General features: G+C 40.2%; 1 protein-coding gene across 1 annotated transcript; it reads left to right on the top strand.

The window, feature by feature from the left end:
* The first annotated feature begins 9,795 nt into the window (after positions 1-9,795).
* LOC120099190 (cancer/testis antigen 55-like) lies at positions 9,796-21,738 on the top strand. The gene is made up of 5 exons (XM_087601028.1): positions 9,796-10,060; positions 11,089-11,273; positions 19,863-20,007; positions 20,671-20,783; positions 21,462-21,738. The coding sequence occupies exons 1-5, from the start codon at positions 9,979-9,981 to the stop codon at positions 21,654-21,656; spliced, it is 720 nt and encodes a 239-aa protein (XP_087457154.1). The 5' UTR covers positions 9,796-9,978; the 3' UTR covers positions 21,657-21,738.

Raw genomic sequence — 21,738 nt, 5'->3', positions numbered from 1 at the left:
AGAGATACCCATAGGCATACAAGAAGCCTACAGAACTCCAAATAGATTGGACCAGAAAAGAAACACCTCCCGTCACATAATAGTCAAAACAACAAATGCACAAAATAAAGAAAGAATATTAAAAGCAGTAAGGGAAAAAGGTCAAGTAACATATAAAGGCAGACCTATCAGGATCACACCAGACTTCTCGCCAGAAACTATGAAGGCCAGAAGATCCTGGGCAGATGATCATACAGACCCTAAGAGAACACAAATGCCAGCCCAGGTTACTGTATCCTGCAAAACTCTCAATTAACATAGATGGAGAAACCAAGATATTCCATGACAAAACCAAATTTACACAATATCTTTCTACAAATCCAGCACTACAAAGGATAAAAAATGGTAAACCCAACATAAGGAGGCAAGCTATACCCTAGAAGAAGCAAGAAACTAATCGTCTTGGCAACAAAACAAAGAGAATGAAAGCACACAAACATAACCTCACATCCAAATATGAATATAACGGGAAGCAATAATCACTATTCCTTAATATCTCTCAACATCAATGGCCTCAACTCCCCAATAAAAAGACATAGATTAACAAACTGGATACGCAACGAGGACCCTGCATTCTGCTGCCTACAGGAAACACACCTCAGAGACAAAGACAGACATTACCTCAGAGTGAAAGGCTGGAAAACAATTTTCCAAGCAAATGGTCAGAAGAAGCAAGCTGGAGTAGCCATTCTAATATCAAATAAAATCAATATTCAATTAAAAGTCATCAAAAAAGATAAGGAAGGACACTTCATATTCATCAAAGGAAAAATCCACCAAGATGAACTCTCAATCCTAAATATCTATGCCCCAAATACAAGGGCACCTACATATGTAAAAGAAACCTTACTAAAGCTCAAAACACACATTGCACCTCACACAATAATAGTGGGAGATTTCAACATCCCACTCTCATCAATGGACAGATCATGGAAACAGAAATTAAACAGAGACGTAGACAGATTAAAAGAAGTCATGAGCCAAATGGACTTAACGGATATTTATAGAACATTCTATCCTAAAGCAAAAGGATATACCTTCTTCTCAGCTCCTCATGGTACTTTCTCCAAAATTGACCATATAATTGGTCAAAAAACGGGCCTCAACAGGTACAGAAAGATAGAGATAATCCCATGCGTGCTATCGGATCACCACGGCCTAAAACTGGTCTTCAATAACAATCAAGGAAGAATGCCCACATATACTTGGAAATTGAACAATGCTCTACTCAATGATAACCTGGTCAAGGAAGAAATAAAGAAAGAAATTAAAAACTTTTCAGAATTTAATGAAAATGAAGGTACAACATACCCAAACTTATGGGACACAATGAAAGCTTTGCTAAGAGGAAAACTCATAGCGCTGAGTGCCTGCAGAAAGAAACAGGAAAGAGCATATGTCAGCAGCTTGACAGCACACCTAAAAGCTCTAGAACAAAAAGAAGCAAATATACCCAGGAGGAGTAGAAGGCAGGAAATAATCAAACTCAGAGCTGAAATCAACCAAGTCGAAACAAAAAGGACCATAGAAAGAATCAACAGAACCAAAAGTTGGTTCTTTGAGAAAATCAACAAGATAGATAAACCCTTAGCGAGACTAACGAGAGGACACAGAGAGTGCGTCCAAAATAACAAAATCTGAAATGAAAAGGGAGACATAACAACAGATTCAGAGGAAATTCAAAAAATCATCAGATCTTACTATAAAACCTATATTCAACAAAACTTGAAAATCTACAGGAAATGGACAATTTCCTAGACAGATACCAGGTACCGAAGTTAAATCAGGAACAGATAAACCAGTTAAACAACCCCATAACTCCTAACGAAATAGAAGCAGTCATTAAAGGTCTTCCAACCAAAAAGAGCCCAGGTCCAGACGGGTTTAGTGCAGAATTCTATCAGACCTTCATAGAAGACCTCATACTAATATTATCCAAACTATTCCACAAAATTGAAACAGATGGATCACTACCGAATACCTTCTACGAAGCCACAATTACTCTTATACCTAAACCACACAAAGACACAACAAAGAAAGAGAACTTCAGACCAATTTCCCTTATGAATATCGACGCAAAAATACTCAACAAAATTCTGGCAAACCGAATCCAAGAGCACATCAAAACAATCATCCACCATGACCAAGTGGGCTTCATCCCAGGCATGCAGGGATGGTTTAATATACGAAAAACCATCAACGTGATCCATTATATAAACAAACTGAAAGAACAAAACCACATGATCATTTCATTAGACACTGAGAAAGCATTTGACAAAATTCAACACCCCTTCATAATAAAAGTCCTGGAAAGAATAGGAATTCAAGACCCATACCTGAACATAGTAAAAGCCATATACAGTAAACCAGTTGCTAACATTAAACTAAATGGAGAGAAACTTGAAGCAATCCCACTAAAATCAGGGACTAGACAAGGCTGCCCACTCTCTCCCTACTTATTCAATATAGTTCTTGAAGTTCTAGCCAGAGCAATCAGACAACAAAAGGAGGACAAGGGGATACAGATCGGAAAAGAAGAAGTCAAAATATCACTATTTGCAGATGATATGATAGTATATTTAAGTGATCCCAAAAGTTCCACCAGAGAACTACTAAAGCTGATAATCAACTTCAGCAAAGTGGCTGGGTATAAAATTAACTCAAATAAATGAGTAGCCTTCCTCTACACAAAAGAGAAACAAGCCGAGAAAGAAATTAGGGAAACGACACCCTTCATAATAGACCCAAATAATATAAAGTACCTCGGTGTGACTTTAACCAAGCAAGTAAAAGATTTGTGCAATAAGAACTTCAAGACTCTGAAGAAAGAAATTGAAGAAGACCTCAGAAGATGGAAAGATCTCCCATGCTCATGGATTGGCAGGATTAATATAGTAAAAATGGCCATTTTACCAAAAGCAATCTACAAATTCTAATGCAATCCCCATCAAAACACCAATCCAATTCTTCAAAGAGTTAGACAGAACAATTTGCAAATTCATCTGGAATAACAAAAAACCCAGGATAGCTAAAGCTATGCTCAACAATAAAAGGACTTCAGGGGGAATCACTATCCCTGAACTCAAGCAGTATTACAGAGCAATAGTGATAAAAACTGCATGGTATTGGTACAGAGACAGACAGATAGACCAATGGAATAGAATTGAAGACCCAGAAATGAACCCACACACCTATGGTCACTTGATTTTTGACAAAGGAGCCAAAACCATCCAATGGAAAAAAGATAGCATTTTCAGCAAATGGTGCTGGTTCAACTGGAGGTCAACATGTAGAAGAATGCAGATCGATCCATGCTTATCACCCTGTACAAAGCTTAAGTCCAAGTGGATCAAGGACCTCCACATCAAACCAGACACACTCAAACTAATAGAAGAAAAACTAGGGAAGCATCTGGAACACATGGGCACTGGAAAAAATTTCCTAAACAAAACACCAATGGCTTATGCTCTAAGATCAAGAATCGACAAATGGGATCTCATAAAACTGCAAAGCTTCTGTAAGGCACAGGACACTGTGGTTAGGACAAAACGGCAACCAACAGATTGGGAAAAGATCTTTACCAATCCTACAACAGATAGAGGCCTTATATCCAAAATATACAAAGAACTCAAAAAGTTAGACCGTAGGGAAACAAATAACCCTATTAAAAAATGGGGTTCAGAGCTAAACAAAGAATTCACAGCTGATGAATGCCGAATGGCTGAGAAACACCTAAAGAAATGTTCAACATCTTTAGTCATAAGGGAAATGCAAATCAAAACAACCCTGAGATTTCACCTCACACCAGTGAGAATGGCTAAGATCAAAAACTCAGGGGACAACAGATGCTGGCAAGGATGTGGAGAAAGAGGAACACTCCTCCATTGTTGGTGGGATTGTAGACTGGTACAACCATTCTGGAAATCAGTGTGGAGGATCCTCAGAAAATTGGACATTGAACTGCCTGAGGATCCAGCTATACCTCTCTTGGGCATATACCCAAAAGATGCCCCAACATATAAAAAAGACACGTGCTCCACTATGTTCATTGCAGCCTTATTTATAATAGCCAGAAGCTGGAAAGAACCCAGATGCCCTTCAACAGAGGAATGGATACAGAAAATGTGGTACATCTACACAATGGAATATTACTCAGCATCAAAAACAACAACTTTATGAAATTCGTGGGCAAATAGTTGGAACTGGAAAACATCATCCTGAGTGAGCTAACCCAATCACAGAAAGACATACATGGTATGCACTCATTGATAAGTGGCTATTAGCCCAAATGCTTGAATTACCCTAGATGCCTAGAACAAATGAAACTCAAGACAGATGATCAAAATGTGAATGCTTCACTCCTTCTTTAAAAGGGGAACAAGAATACCCTTGGCAGGGAAGAGAGAGGCAAAGATTAAAACAGAGACTGAAGGAACACCCATTCAGAACCTGCCCCACATGAGGCCCATACATATACAGCCACCCAATTAGACAAGATGGATGAAGCAAAGAAGTGCAGACCGACAGGAGCCGGATGTAGATCGCTCCTGAGAGACACAGCCAGAATACAGCAAATACAGAGGCGAATGCCAGCAGCAAACCACTGAAGTGAGAATAGGACCCCCGTTGAAGGAATCAGAGAAAGAACTGGAAGAGCTTGAAGGGGCTCGAGACCCCATATGTACAACAATGCTAAGCAACCAGAGCTTCCAGGGACTAAGCCACTACGTAAAGACTATACATGGACTGACCCTGGACTCTGACCTCATAGGTAGCAATGAATATCCTAGTAAGAGCACCAGTGGAAGGGGAAGCCTTGGGTCCTGCTAAGACTGAACCCCCAGTGAACTAGACTGGTGGGGGGAGGTCGGCAATGGGGAGAGGGATGGGAGGGGAACACCCAAAGGAAGGGGAGGGGGGAGGGGGATGTTTGCCCGGATACCGGGAAAGGGAATAACACTCGAAATGTATATAAGAAATACTCAAGTTAATAAAAAAAGAAAGAAAATATCATCCTGAGTGAGGTAACCCAGTCACAGAATAACACACATAGTGTATGTACTCACTGAGAAGTGACTATTAGCCCCAAATCTCGGAATTCCCAAGATACAAGTCACAGACCACATGAAGCTCAAGAAGAAGGAAGACCAAAGTGTGGATGTTTCAGTCCTTCTTAGAAAGGGAAACAAAATACTCAAGGGAGGAAATACAGAGAGAAAGTGTGGAGTAGAGACCGAAGGAATGGCCATCCAGAGACTGCCCTACCTGGGAATCCATCCCATATATAGATACCAAACCCAGACACTATTGCAGATGCCAAGAAGTGCTTGCTGACATGAGCCTGATATAGCTGTCTCCTGAGAGGCTCTGCCAGAGCCTGACAGATACAGAGGCATATGCTCATAGTCAACCATTGGATTGAGAACAGGGTCCCCAATGGAGAAGTTAAAGAAAGGATTGAAGGAGCTGAAGGGGTTTCATAGGAAGAACAACAATACCAACCAACCAGACCACCTAGAGCTCCCAGGGACCAAACCACCAACCAGAGAGTACACATGGAGGGATCCATTGCTCCAGCCACATATGTAGCAGAGGATGGCATTCTCTGACATCAATGGGAGGAAAAGCCCTAGGTCCTGAAAAGAATCGATGCCCCAGTGTTAAGAAATGCCAGGGCAAGGACGTAGAGAGGGAGTGGGAGGGACCTTCATATAAGCAGGGGAAGGGATGATGGGATAGTGGATTTCCAGAGGGGAAATCAGGAACGGTGATAGCATTGGAAATGCAATATATATATATATATATATATATATATATATATATTTATATCCAATATAAATAAATAAATACCACTGAATCAATTTATGTAAGTGACGGGTTCTGAGGGTACCTGGAATAGAATGGGGGACAAGGGACTCGAAGAAGGACGCCAAGACAAGAGTCTGATCAAGGGGACAACTTTATTTTTCCCCAAGGCTGAATTTATACCATAACATGGGTAACAGAGGGAGGGGGGAAGTAAGAAACATTTACGCAGGCCAAGGACACAATATCCGTGTGGTCAGGGAGTAGGCTGATGTTGACAAGTTGTTAGAAAAGTCACAGGTTTGTTATGTCTATTAGCCAACAGGGTGTCTTTATCTTATTATTATTCATTTTGACCACCAGATTTGTGTTAGTCTTCTACAGCTGGCTGGGGATGAACCCAGTCATACCTAATTCTAACCATAGTAATAACATCAACAATGGAGGGCTTCAAGGGCATCGCTCTCAACAGATTTGGAAGCAAAAAACTTGAAATGTAAATAAGAAATACTGAAGTTACTGAAGATGGAGAAAAAATGAGAAATATAAGCAAAATAGTACAAAGTGCACATGCTTCAGTTCACAAATCAGAACTATATGATATTCTCATGGTTCATTAGGCTTTCCAGCATCTCTTAATATACTTACTGACTCTCAATATGGAGGGAGTTGATTTGCACACACAATCTGCTGAACCTATTCCAGATGATTCTTTGCTATTACACAACATGAAATTTGAAACATACATTATCCAATAATACATATACATACAACCTCAAACAGGTGTGTGAGGACCATCAGCACTAGGAAATGAACTAGATCAGTTATTAATAGGAAGTATATTAGAGGCTTCAAATTTTATAAAAGACGTCATGTGAATAGTAAAACTTTAGGGAAAAACTCATATTACTTGGCAAAATGCCAAAGAAATTACAAAAACATTGTTCTACTTGTACTGTATATAATCTAGTTCTATTACCTGCCAGAAGTAACCCTTAAGGTAACCAGAGAAATGAGATTTGACAAAGAGCTGTGCTATATTTTGCAGATTTGGAAAACTAAAGTATGTGTATCATACAATTGTGCTGTATTCAAGATTCCAGTGAGTTCTGCCTTAAGCTCTGAAAAGGCTGGATTTGTAATAACATATTTATTACAAGTGATGGGAATTTTAGGAATACCTTTACCGGTTAAAACTGATACTACGCCGGCATCAGGTATCCAGTTAAATACAACAATTGTTGAATGTGATAAGACAAAAGATATTCCCTGGATATCTTAAAATCCTACAGGACAAGCAATTGTGTAGAGATGTAACAGGACTGGAAAGGAAATGCTTACTAAACAGAAGGGGGATATAGGGTCTCCCAGAGACAGATTAAATAATGCTTGCTTTATTGACTTTAACTTTTTAAATTGTCGACGAGACAGGCAGCGGAGCTGCTGAGAAACACTGGATTTTAGAAAGGACTGCCATCCCAATTCTTTTAAGGCTGTGCTAACTTCAGAATGGAAGTCAGGAACTGTGATGCATTGGGGGAGAAGTGAAGCTTTTGTTTCAACAGAAAGTGAAAGGTGGGGATTCCTGCAAAATAATAAAGTTTTGTCTTCATGGGGGGAGTATAGTGGCTTCTGTTCTCATGCCAATTGTGTTACCCAAAAATCTATCTGCAATGTAGGCTAAAGGAAGTCTCCTGCTTGCCTTTAAAAGTTCATTGATCAAACTGCTCAGGACTACACTTGAGTCCACAAATAGCTTAGTATGAACAGAAAAAATCATTTCAATTGGCTACAAATTGTTTCTAACTGGTCAAGTATGAAGGGTTGCCTCTAACTCTCATAGATAGGCCTGTGCCAGGCAGCAAATGTTGACCATATGGGCTTCTCCAGCAGAGTAACCCTTTCTCTGGTCTCTGACCTGTGCTATGGACCTGGAGAACAAATCAAATTAAAGCAGGATGCCTTTCCTACGCAAGAGCAGATATCTGGAATCTCCAGGGGTGAAAGTTTTTTGTATCCTGTGCTTTAAAGAGGATTTGTTAGGGACTGATATCTAATTTGGGAGTTACAAGCTGTGGTTCAAGTCAGGTCCAGCTAACCATCTTGAAATAAGCCGATTCAAAGAACCAACTTAAAAGTAGAACAAAATGATTTATTTAGTGGAGCCACATTGGGAAGTGGGACAAAGATATCTAAAGGTATCCCCCCAGGTCCATTTTCAGGGCCTGGAAGAGAGATCTAAGTTTAGATACAAGTCTCAAGGTAAATGAATCTAAGAAGTCCCAGTCAAGATTTGACCCTGCATATTCTGACCTTCACTGTCTGGGCTTCAGTCTTATCCTGTGAGGTGGGCTGCCAAATCGATGGAATTGTGAAATGCCTTGCTTAAAGATGACATCTCACTTTGGATGGGACCCTTTTCTTCTCTCGGCATTGGATTCCTGGGAAAATTCCCATTTTGGGGGAGTCCATTGTTTCAACAGCCTGATAGTCAGACTGAGAGACACAAGTATCCTTTCAGAATATCTTCACTTCTGCCAGGCCAGGTATAGACTTAATATTTTGTCCTCAGTCCAGCTCTGGTGGTCTGCTTCTCTCCTTAAGCCATACAATCATTAATCTAAGCATATATCCCAAAAGATCTTTACTTCAACTAGTAAATAAAGCCCAATTTACATGTTGTACCCATTGAACATGAGTTCTGGCATCTGTACTCAAGCACTAGAAAAAATGTTTGCTGCAAATTATAAAATGTATCTTTATGTAAAATAGAAATGGAGGGTTGTGGATTTAGCTCAGTGGTGGAGCGTTTGCCTAGCAAGCAGAAGGCCTTGGGTTTGGTTCCCCCCGCCAAGGAAAAAAAAGACAACATAAAATAAGAATGGTATTCCTAACATATTCTCTCTCTCTCTCTCTCTCTCTCTCTCTCTCTCTCTCTCTCTCTCTCTCTCTGATTTTGTCTCTGTCTCTCTTTTTCTTCTATGTGTCTCTCACTGTCTCTCTTTGTCTTCTACGTGTCTCTCACTGTCTCTGTCTTTCTCTCTCTCTGTCTTTGTCTCTGTCTCTCCCTCTGACTCTCTTTGTCTTCTACTTGTCTCTCACTGTCTCTCTCTCTCTCTCTCTCTCTCTCTCTCTCTCTCTTTCTCTCTCTCTCTTGCATACAAACACACACACATGTACACATATACAACACACACACTATATAGGATTCTAAAGGTAACAGAGTCTAGTGCATTTTAAAAATATTTTATATGTATCAATCAGTTTCTCTTTTTTCCTGTTGTTTTGTTTCGTTTTGTTTCGTTTTGTTTTGGTGACATAGGGTCTCCCTGTGAAGTTTTGACTGACTTGGAACTTGCTGTGTGGATAAGGCGAGCCCCAAATGCATAGATGCCTCTTGCCCATCTCCAGAGATATGTCATTAAGGGCATTGACGGCATGGGCCACCGTTTCCAGCTTGCATAGGTGGATTTTGCTTGTATATGTATTCACCATTTGAATTCCGGGACTGGGATAGCTGTTGGAAGAAATATAACTGGTATTTTAGACAGTTGTGAGCTGCCTTGTGGGTGGTGGAACCGAACACCGCCCTCACTAAAGGCAACTAGTGGCTTAACTAGCCAGACTCCTGGTTAGTGCTTATTTCCATCAGCAGGTGTGATTTTTAATAGGCTGAACAGGTACGAAGGTTTCTGCTAAGACAACCTCATGCCCCTGTCATGAAAATGTTGAAAAAGCCAGCGCCCTTATGAACAGAGTGCGCAAGGTTACAACCTCAAGCGGCTTTTCCAGAGACTTTCCTGTTGTTGCCATCATAATAGGTGGGCGGATCAAATGTCTTCGCCTAGTGACCGTCATGGGCTATAGCTAATAAGAAGTGACGTACAAACACCATTGTCTCTCATTGGCTGACCAGTGGGAAAAGGTTGCCTTTGAAGCAGAGGGAGCTTTATGGGAAGCTGGCAGTAGGTGAGGAGGTACCCAGACACTGGCTCTCCTAAGAGCTTCATCTTAGCCATTCACTACCATCACACAGAGGCTGGGGAACGGGAGCCATAAACTGAGTGAGACAAAGGAAGTCTGCTGAATCATCTATAAGCCTCGGACACTGGCTGGGCTGGAGGTGATATCACCATGTTGAGCCTTCTACGGTGGATATCCACATTCTTTCACGGGAGCAACACGTCTGAAGAAATATCAGAGGAGCAGCCTCAAGGTAATCTGGTAACCCACACCCCCACTCGAGGAGACTCCTCAGAAAGGCTTTCCTCCACCTTAAGGTAAGGTTGGGACACAAATAGTCTAGAGGGACAGGCCGACATCCTGGGTGGCCGTTGAGCATGAGGATGTCCCTGAGTTTCCACGAGTAAGGCCAGTACTGAACGGTATCCTTAGCTCCTTTGGGATGGCAAAGCAGGAGGGTGTTTGGAAAACTCACAGAACACGTGACACAAGGCTTTGTGGGTTGTACTGTCTCTGACTTCCCTTCTGGCCCTTGAAAGATGCGTTTGTCTCTCCCCCAGAGAAGGGGCGCATCGCACATTGAGAGTGAATTAGGCTTGGTTTTCATGCACACATGGTTCTAAAGCCAGGAGGCAGGTTTCTAAGGGTGACTCCATAAAGGACGGTGGCCAGTTGACCCAGCAGAGTACTGGAGCCAGACTCTCAAACATCACTTACCCATTACCCATTATGCTTATGAAGAACAAAAGGAAATTTGACACTGTGTCCTTAGATCCGCGCATCTTTAAACCTTTCTCAGAAGCTATGTTGAAGAATCTAGGGCTCTGGCTATGGATCTGCTGCTGCTGTCGAGTGAGGCGAATGCTAGTTAGTGTGGGGGTTTAAAGGGCCTTCCTGAGCAGTAGATGAACCCAGCACTTGAATGCTTAGTGAGACAGGTCACCCACAGCTCAAATAGGTGCCATGGAGGTGCGATTGAGTACTCACAACCTTGGGATGCAGAGATGGCTGCTGTGTTACGGTCAGTGAAGTGATGCTTTGTGCTCATGTGTACACGGGTGCAGTATTGGTGTTACTAATGCTGTGATGCAACACTATGGCCAGAGCAACCTGGGAAGGAAAAGCTTTATTTGACTTGTGGTACCATATCACAGTTTCTCACTGAAGGAAGTCAGAGCTGGAACTTAAACAGAGCAGGAATCTGGAGGCCGGAGCTGATGCATGTAGTGGGTGCTTGCATTTGACATGAACCAGTGTCACCTTTGTTTACCTGTGTCGTAGATAACACCAAGTTGAAGTCTATTCAGGGAGTGGTCACCTCTCTGTGCAACTACTATGGCTGGATCAATGACTCCATCCTCTTCAACATGGAGGTAATCAGTGAAAACATGCCTCTGAATATTGGGACCAATGTCCTTGCCCTTGTGGAACAAGATGAAGTAAATCATACCCTGAAAGCAATCAAGGTATGGCAGAATTTATCCAGAGTACTTAACCTAAGGGGATTTTGTTACCTCTCTTGGATTAAAGAAACACGAATGTAAATATGGGGTGAGTTTAATGGGCTTCTTCTATGTGGTTGCAGTATCTTTTTATTTCTGTTCCTAAAGACTGATTTCAGTTCTCTTTCATATTTAAATGTGTTGCACAATGATAATTAATGGATTTCATATAATCCTCTTCCCTTCCGAGTAAGAAGCTCTTTCTCTTCTATGAATTCAAACAGATATAATTATTGTGATAAACTTTAATATCAATATGTTATACAATATTCAAGATGTATTTAATGTACAGCAAATTTCTGGTCTAGATTTTTGAAAGGCTTATCTTTATAAACATAATAAGCCCAGATATTTGCTTATCAATATCTATTCTCAGATAATTTTTGGCTATACTGTTCTAATTAATAGGCTCAGCCATAGGCTACAGAAAAGCCTTTTATCCGTGTTGATAAACACCAACACATTAGAAGTAGTAGTTTTTGTTCTTTTTGTCATTGTCGTTATTATAATTATAGAGAAGATATTGGCAATTTGAGAACTGAAACTGACATTTATGTATTTTGTTTTTCCAAGTTTGCTAAAAACCTGAAGTATAAAAAAGGAATTTTGCACTTTTCATTTATTCAACGAAACTTAGATCTCTTTTTAGTTAAATCTTTTTCCTATATATTAATTTTTATTAAATATTTTTATTAACATTTCAAATGTTATCTCCTTTACCGGTTTCCTGGCCACAATCTCTCTATCCTGTCACCTGCCCCTTCTTTTAAAGTGTGAACTCCTTCCCGACACACCCCCTTTCTGCCTCCCTACACTGACATTCCCCTACACTTGGGGATCCAGCCTTGGCAAGACCACGGGCTTCTCCCATTGGTGCCCAACAAGGCCACCTTCTGCTACACGTGCAGCTAGAGACCTGGGTCTGTCCATGTGTAATCTTTGGGTATTGGTTTAGACCCTGGGAACTCTGCTTGGTTGGTTTTGTTGTTGTTCTTATGGGATTAGAAAAATCTTCAGGCCCCTAAATCCTTTCTCTAATTCCTCCAATGGTTCTAAGTTCCATGGATTGTAGCTAACATTTGACTCTGTTTTTGACATGCTCTGGCTGAGCCTCTCAGGAGACAGCTATATCAGGCAAAAATCAGCATGCACTTCTAGGCTTCATCAACATTGTAAACATTTGGGGGCTGTGTATAAGTGGGCTGGATCCCCAGGTGGGGCAGGCCCTAAATGTCCATTCCTTCAGTCTCTGCTCCAAACTTTGTCTCCACATCCCCTCCTATGAATATTTCTGTTCCTCCATTTAAGAAGAGCTGAAGCATCCACACATTGGTTGTACTTCTTGTTGAGCTTCATGTGGTCTGTGGATTGTTTCTTGGTGAATTCAAACTTTTCGGCTAATATCCACTTATCAGTGAGTGCATACAATGTGTCTTCTTTTGTGATTGGGTTACCTCACTCAGGATTATATTTTCTAGTTCAACAAATTTGTCTATGAATTTCAGGAAATCATTGTTTTGATTGCTGAGTAATACTCCACTCTGTAGACATACCATTTTTCCATATCCATTACTCTATTGAAGGACTTCTGGGTTCTTTCCAGTCTCTGGATTTTATGAATACGGCTGCTATAAACATATTGGAACATGTGACTTTGTTGTATGTTGGAGCATAATTTGGGTATATGCCTAGGAGAGGTATAGCTCTTCCTCAGGTACTGCAAAGTCCAATTTTCTGAGGAACCTCCAGACTCATTTCCAGAGTGGTTGTACCAGTTTGCAAACCCACCAGTAATGGAGGAGTATTCCTCTTTCTTCCCATCCTGGCCAGCATCTGCTGTCACCTGAGTTTTTGACCTTACCTATTCTGACTGATGTGAGGTGTAATCTCAGGATGGTTTTGATTTGCATTTCCCTGATGACTAAGGATGTTGAACATTTCTTTAGGTACTTAGCAGCCATTTAGTACTCCTCAGCTGTGAATTCTTTGTTTAACTCTGAACCCCATTTTAATAGGGTTATTTGGTTCTCTGGAGTCTAACTTCTTGAGTTCTTTGTACATTTTGATATTACCCCTCTATTGGATATAGGATCGGTAAAGAACGTTTCCCAATCTGTTGGTTGCTATTTTGTCCTAAAGACAGTGTCCTTTGTCTTACAGAAGCTTAGCAGTTTTATAATATTCCCTTTCATTTATACTTGATCTTAAAGCGTAAGCCATTGCGTAAGCCATTGGTGTTTTATTCAGGAAAATTTCCCCAGTTCCCAAGTGTTCCAGACTCTTCTCCACTTTTTTCTAAATGTTTGAGTGTATCTGGTTTTATGGAATCCTTGGTCCACTTTGACTTGAGCTTTGTACAGGGCAATAAGAATGGATCAATTTGCATTCTTCTACCTGCTAACCTCCATTTTAATCAGAACCATTTGTTGAAAATGCTATCTTTTTTCCATTCAATGGATTTAGCTGCTTTATCAAAGATCAAGTAACCATTTTTCAGTGGGTTCATTTCTGGGTCTTCAATTCTATTCCACTGATCTGTATGCCTGTCTCTGTAAAAATACCATATGATTTTTATCACTATTGCTGTGTAATACTACTTGAGGTCAGTGATAGTGATTCCTCCAGAAGTTCTTTTATTGTTGAGTATAGTTTTTGCTATCCTGTGTTTTTTGTTATCCCAAAGGAATTTGCAAATTGTTCTGTCTAACTCTATGAAGTACTGAGTTGGTATTTTGATGGGAATTACATTGAATCTCTAGATTGCTTTTGTCAAAATGGCCATTTTTACTATATCAATCCTGCCAATCCATGAGCATGGGAAGGCTTCCCAACTTCTAAGATATTCCTCAATTTCTTTCTTCAGAGACTTGTATTTCTTGTCCTACAGGTTTTTCACATGCTTGGTTAGAATCATAAGGAGGAATTTTATGTTATTTGGAAGTATGGTGAAGGGTGTCATTTCCAAAACTTCTTACTTAGCCTGTCTATCCTCTGAGGAGAGAAAGGCTACTGATTTGTTTAAGGTAATTTTATATCCAGCCACTTTGCTGAAGTTAATTAAGGCTTGGTAATTCTCTGGTGGAACTATTAGTGTCACTTATGTATACTATCATATCACATGCAAATAATGATATTTTGACTCCTTTGTTCACATTTGTATCCATTTGACCTCCTTTTGATTTCTGATTGTTCTAGTAAGGACTTGGAGTCCTATATTGAATAAGAAGGAAGAGAGTGTGCAGCTTTGTCTAGTCCCTGATTTTAGTGGGATTGCTTCAATTTTCTCTCCATGTAGATTGATGTTGGCCACTGGATTGCTGTATATGTCTTTTACTGTGTTTAGGTATGGGCCTTGAATTCCTGATCTTTCGTAGGCTTTTATCATGAAGCGGGTGGAATAGTTTGTCAAATGATTTCTCAGCTTCTAATGAAATGGTGATGTGGTTTTTCTTTGAGTTTGTTACATAGTGGAGTACATTGATGATTTCCATATATTGAACCATCCCTGCATCCCTGGGATGAAGCCTTTTTGATCATGTTTGATGATTGCTTTGATGTGTTCTTGGATTCAGTTTGCAAGAATTGTATTGATTATCTTTGCATCAGTATTCATAAGCGAAATTGGTCAGAAGTTCATTTTCTTTGTTGGGTCTTTGTGTGGTTTACATATAATTATAATTGTGGCTTCATAGAAGGAATTGGATAGTACTCCTTCTGCTTCTATTTTGTTTTGAGAATATTGGTCTGCTATGAAGGTCTGATAGAATTCTGCAGTAATCCCAACTGATCCTGGCTATTTTTTGGGTGGGAGATTTTTAATAACTGCTTCTATTTCTTTAGGGGTTATGGGATTTTTTAGATGGTTACCTGGGCGTGATTTAACTTTGATACCTGGTATCTGTCTAGAAAATTGTCTGTTCCATCCAGATTTTCCAGTTTAGTTGTATAAAGGCTTTTGTAGTAGGATCTGAAGATTTGTTGAATTTCCTCAGTTTCTGTTGTTTTCATTTCTGACTGTGTTAATTTGGATACCCTCTCTGTGCCCTCTGGTTAGTCTAACTAAGTGTTTATCTGTATGCTTGATTTCCCCAAAGAACCAGCTCCTGGTTTTGTTGATTCTTTGTGTAGTGCGTTTTGTTTCTACTTTTTCAGCCCAGATTTTGATTATTTCCTGACTTTTACTCCTTTTGGGTGCACTTGCTTCTTTTGGTTCTAGAGCTTTTAGGTTTGCTCTCACGCTGCTAATGTATGCTCTCTCAAGTTGCTTTTCAAGACACTCAGAGATATGTCTTTTCCTCTTAGTGTTGCTTTTATTGTGTCCCATAAGTTTGGGTGTGTTGTGCCTTCATTCTCATTAAATTCTAAAAAGTTTTTAATTTCCTTCTTTATTTCTTCCATAACATTGGGTAGTGCGTTGTTCAATTTCCATGTGTATGTGGGCTGTCTGTGGTTATTGTTGTTATTGAAAACCAGCCTTAGTCGTTGGTGATCTGATATGATGCATGGGAATATTTTCATCTTCTTGTATGTGTTAATGCTTTTTTTGTGACAGATTACATGGTTACTTTCAGGGAAGGCTTCATGAGGTGCTAAGAAGAAGGTATATTCTTTTGGTTTGGGATGAAATGTTCTATAACTATCTATTAAATCCATTCGGTTCATATCTTCTGTTAGTTTCCCTAAGTCTCTGTTTAATTTCTGTTTCTATGACCTGTGCATTGTTGAGAGTAGGGTGTTGAAATCTCCTACTCTTATTGTGTGAGAGGCAATGTGTGCTTTCAGCTTTAGTAAAGTTCCGTTTATGAATGTAGGTGTCCTTGCATTTGCACGCTAGATATTTAGATTTTAGGGTCGATCTTGGATGATTTACCCTTTGATGAATAGGAAGTGTTCTTCCTTAACTTTTTCGATAACTTTTGGTTGAAAGTTGATTTTATTTGATATTGGAATGGCTACTCCAGATTATTTCTTTGGACCATTTGCTTGTGAAATTGTTTTTTCAGCTTTTTAATCCGATGTAGTGGCTGTCTTTGTCACTGAGGCCTGTTTACTGTATGTAACAAAACTCTGGGTCCTGTTTCAGTATCTAGTCTGTTAGTATATGTCTTTTCATTCGGTAATTGAGCCCATTAATGTAAGAGATATTAAGGAATAGTGATTGTTGTTATCTGTTGGTTTTATTGTTAGAGGTGGGATTAAGTTTGTATGCCTCTCTCCTTTTGGATTTGTTTCAAGGAGATTATTTCCTTCCTTTTTCTATGGTGTAGCTGCCCTCCTTTTCTTGGGATTTTGTATTTATTATGCTTTGTATGGCTGAATTTGTCAAAAGAGGACATCATCCAGGATCTTCTGGCTTTCACAGTCTCTGGTGAGAAGACTGGTATAATTCTGATAGATCTCCCTTTATATTTTATTTGACCTTTTCCCCTTACTGATTTTAAACTTACTTCTTTGGGTTTCTTTGAATTTACTATTTTGACTATTATGTATGTGACAGGAGGAAATACTTTAATGGTCCAATCTATCCAGAGTTCTGTAGCCTTATTTTATGTTTATGAGGATCTCTTTTTTAGGTTGAGGAAGTTTTCTTCTATAATTTTGTTGACCATATTTACTGGCCCTTTAGTTTGGGAATCTTTGTTCTCTTCTATACCTACTATTCTTATATGCGTAGGTACTCCTGGCAACTGGCTTTCAGCTCTGGGCTCATGCTGAAACCAGAAAGGTCCTCCCCGTGCCTGGTCCTAGGTTCCTGTGCCCAGAGAGCAAAGAAGGCACTAGGCAGGTTCCTCTTGTGTCATAAGTGTGAGCACAATAGGTCTCCCCTGAGCTCTCAGGAGTATCCTGACTTCTGAGAGTCCAGATATATCACACATGGGATTTGGGTACAGATTTTCCATCATAGATCTTTCTGTGTTATGGGAAAATATCTTTATTATAGAAGAGGTGCATATAATCAGTTATTTTAACGAATACCACTTTTCTTGCTTTTACATATAGTCTTACTATACTAGAAGCATATTCTTTCTATCTTTTGATTGTAACCTGAATTGTTAAATCAAAGTCAATTCAAAATTGGCATCGTGGTACATGTCTTTAGGAGGCAGAGGCTTTTGGAATCTTTGTGAGTTCAGGGCCAGACTGGTTTACATGATAAGTTATGGTGAGCCAGGTGTACAATTCAAGGCTTTGCTTAAATAAACAACCCCTGATGAATTTTGTTTTTCATATATTTCAATGTTATGCAATGAGTTAGTACTCTGTACATTATAAGTCCAAGGTAGTCCCGGGTAGCCTGCAACCTGCAGCCGTCTTCCTAGTTCCTGGCTCCTAATTGCTGGAATTACAGGCCTCATGGACAGTGTCTAGTTTCACTCCTATGGTTTGAGGATGTTATACACATATTGGCACAAGAACATTTGACCTAAATGTGCATGCACATTGCTTTCCAAATGTCTGCAAGTGGTGCTATACTCTGAAATGAATCCTCCACTCTACTTCATTTGGTTTTCAGGGATTGACAGTATCTTAGGGCCTTTCTTTTTATTCTTTTTTTTTTCAGAGCTGGGGACCGAACCCAGGGCCTTGCGCTTGCTACCTAAGCGCTCTACCAGTGACCTAAATCCCCAACCCCTCTTAGGGCCTTTCTTATTCTTAGAACCTGTCTGTGTGATTTGCCACGATTGTTAGTGGTATCTCTGTGTTGAACAATGAGAGCTGGGAGAATCTAAGTCTGCCACGGGAACTGAGAAATTCCTTAGGGTACCGTATGTCTATGGATTAGTGGAGGGTCAGAATGAAGAATGGTCAAAGTCTGTGATGCTCATCTGGCAGCAGAGTGACAGAATTAGTGAGTGGTCAGATAGGTTCTAAGCTCTTCACCACTCAGTGCAAGTGATCCTATGAAAAGCACCATCCCATGAGTACTCTTAAGTAGCCATACATCGCGTGAGAAGTGGCAACAGCAATTGTTTAGATGTTGCAAACAGCCATTGACATTGGTGTCTTAAGCTTCCTCAATGATCATAGAACATCAGCTCTCATCATTCTTCCCCTCTATACTTGATGAGTGCATCCAAACTAAATATCGAACAACGAGGAATGCAGCTCACTAATTAACATGTGTGTACCAACTGTGATTCCAGATGTCTCTCTCTGCTGTCCTTTTGTGAGTCTTCATGCACTATTTTAATAACATGAACAATGTTCAGTTTCCATTTTCAAATGGAGAGTCAGTCACTGTTTCTGGATAATGTAATTTTCCAGGATGGTTTGTGGGTGATGCTTTTCTGCTTTGTGCTCAAGTGAATATTCTACTTTCGTGTAAAGAATGTTCTTCTGCCCCCAAAAGTACAACAATGCCAAGCAACCAGAGCTTCCAGGGACTAAGCCACTACCTAAAGACTATACATGGACTGACCCTGGACTCTGACCCCATAGGTAGCAATGAATATCCTAGTAAGAGCACCAGTGGAAGGGGAAGCCCTGGGTCCTCCTAAGACTGAACCCACAGTGAACTAGTCTATGGGGGGAGGGCGGCAATGGGGGGAGGGTTGGGAGGGGAACACCCATAAGGAAGGGGAGGGGGGAGGGGGATGTTTGCCCGGAAACCGGGAAAGGGAATAACACTCGAAATGTATATAAGAAATACTCAAGTTAATAAAAAAAAAAAAAGAAAAAAGAAAAAAAAAAAAAAGAATGTTCTTCTGCTTCATGAAGAAAGATTCAAAGTTATACTACTTCCTCTAACGTTCGTTATCTCTGATAATTCAGAAGAATAGTATTCCCTCAGACCGTGGGGCCTGCATTGCATGATTTGTCGTTGAAAAATCTTCTGATGGTGGTTGCTTCTCCCACTTCATGATAAATTCCTGCTCCCAGATCCTGATAGGGAAAAGCGTGTTTTCCTTTTTTCTCCAATACTGTGCTGCTCATTCTTGTCTCTGTTGATTTAATTCTGGTCACACCCATCTCACAGGCAACACAGTTTTGTTCCTTCACATGCACAGTAAAGCTACCCCAGGTTGTCCCCCACAGTGTGCCTCAGTCTGTTTTCTTCTGTATAAATGTGCAGAATTTTTCTCTTGTTTATTACAGCCATGATTGCACATTGTGTATAAGTATATTTTAAATGTATTTTGCAGTATTGAATTTTGAGTACTTGAATAGTAAATGTACTCTATTCTAAAGTCAGAAGCTAAGTTTGTGGGTGCATTAAACATAGGTATGGCACTCCCTATTGAAAGACAGTTAGAAATCCAGGAAGCAAGCACAGACATGATTTCTGTCCTCATCTCATTCCATAACATATTTTCAACAGGAAATGTTAGGTTGGAAAACAGTTGTTTAAGCAATTTCTGCAGGAGGACAAATATTTCTGGCATGCATAATAAAACCCATTTTCTCTGACAGGGGACTATGTCCTCAAAGTATCCATACAAAGGTCTTAGAAACTCACTAGGATAATGTTGCTTTGATGGTGAATCCTTGCTTTGGCTACAATCTCCGGCATGATATTTTTAGTTCACCAGCATTTACTGTCTCCTCTTATAGGTGAAAGTTATGACTGATCTTCCCGAGGGCAGTGAGCCGTCAAAACTTGGCAGAAGGCTTTGTATTAGATGCGTCACCTCTGTAACTGAAGAAGACGTATATATCAGCGAGGACGTGTCTTTCCCATTATACCTCTTTTCTGGCGGTAGGACTTATAGCTTTAGAAACATAGAGCAAGAAATACAAGTATTGGCTTGGGTTAAAAGCTCTTGAGAGTGTGGGAAGCATCCTTGAAGTTGAAACTAATGTATAATACAGGGGGAAAGGACAGTATTTTAAATACCACATAGAAATCCTGTCCCCTGTGACAACCATCATCACATGTCCACGTGGATTACCTGACTCAGTTGATTTCATTGGCTGCATCATTTTTTAACTTTGGTTTATCACATAGGGCTCTCAAAAGTATGGGAAACTCATATGTATCGAGAATTGTGTATGAGAGTAGGAAACCCATCCATTATGCTTCTGAGTGCTGAGATTCTCATCTTTGTGCCACTTCCCTGGGATACATTCAAAATCTATTCAATGATGGCATTATATAAGTATAAGTGATTTATCTTGAAAATACTTGTATCACACATGTCTCTCTTAATGCCTGATGAAAAATACATCATTGTAAATGAACCAGTGTTTAAAGGGCTTTCTGCTTCCCTTCCTGTAGGAAGATGTTTACAGTATCTTAGTATTTGAGGAATTTCTTTACATTCAGGAAATGTTGGTCAGCACATGGCAGTGAGGAAGAGTCTAGAAAATGTGATATGACTGCTTTACTACTTAACAATTCTCCCTTTCTTGGCTGTTTTAGCATTCAAACCTTTCAAAGGAGACTTGGTATTGGTTGAGTATTCCAATAATGCCGATACTTCAAACATCAATATCCACTCTGTGAGCCCCCTCAACTCTCAGGATATGGATGAGGTAATTGACCTCCATTTCATCTTGTCATGAGTAGGCAGCTGCCTCTCCTTCTTACTGATCCATTTCCCACCTCGGATTTTGTTTGGTACATTTGGCAGTAAATCTTCTGCACAGTGGACACTATTGTCCACTGATTGAAAAGTAAATATGGAGAGGATAATGTAGAAGGTGTGTGTGAGTCTGTGTGTGTGTGTTTGTGTAGTTGTGCGTGTCTTTGTGTGTGTGTATCTGTGTTTGTGTATGTGTGTTGGTCTGTGTGTGTATGTGTATCTTTTCTTATGTGTCTTTTCGTCTAGGTGCCTGTGTGTGTGTGTGTGTGTGTGTGTGTGTTTGTGTGTGTGTGTATGCGTGCTTAAGTGCTCAATCCATAAGGTGTGTGCTTTCCTGGATGTTACGCTGCTCTGTGGACAATAGTTAGAGATAATCTTGGCTGTGAAGACATCGTAGAGAAACTTTGAGTGCATTGGTTTTGAGGTGTTCAGCCTGCTGATGAAGGCGGTGAAAGCATTCATTGTAGGACAGCCTGAGAATGAGTTGAAAAGTCAGGAAGGTATAGCATGAAGTCATGATGGGGTGAGGGGCCTGCTGATTGGAACTGGGTGTCTGGGGGTGTGCAGGACCATCTGTGGTGGATTACATGCTTCCCCAGACTCATAGCCATCTTTCTCAACATTGCAGGTCTGTGTTACTAGCATTGATGGAAGAAATGGCATGGTGGAAGCCAGAGTCTTTTTCACCCTCGACTCTCTCCAGATACCTTCCGGGTATACACCTGGATTATACGACATTGTAGATGTGGTCGCTGTTGACAGTATCCAGCAACACTGTTCATTGAGGGCAGTATCAGTGACCCCAGTAGAAGTGGAGATTTAACCAGACCTACAATTCACTTTCCGGCTTATGCCCAAGGTTCTGGTTTAATAAAATAATGTTGCGTGTAATCCAGAAATCTGTG

The sequence above is a fragment of the Rattus norvegicus genome, chromosome X, assembly GCF_021556685.1.
Source record: "Rattus norvegicus strain SHRSP/BbbUtx chromosome X, alternate assembly SHRSP_T2T, whole genome shotgun sequence".
NCBI classification, from domain to species: Eukaryota; Metazoa; Chordata; class Mammalia; order Rodentia; family Muridae; genus Rattus; species Rattus norvegicus.
The sequence above is the reverse complement of the archived record's forward strand: the minus strand, read 5'-3'. Positions and strand labels throughout refer to the sequence as shown.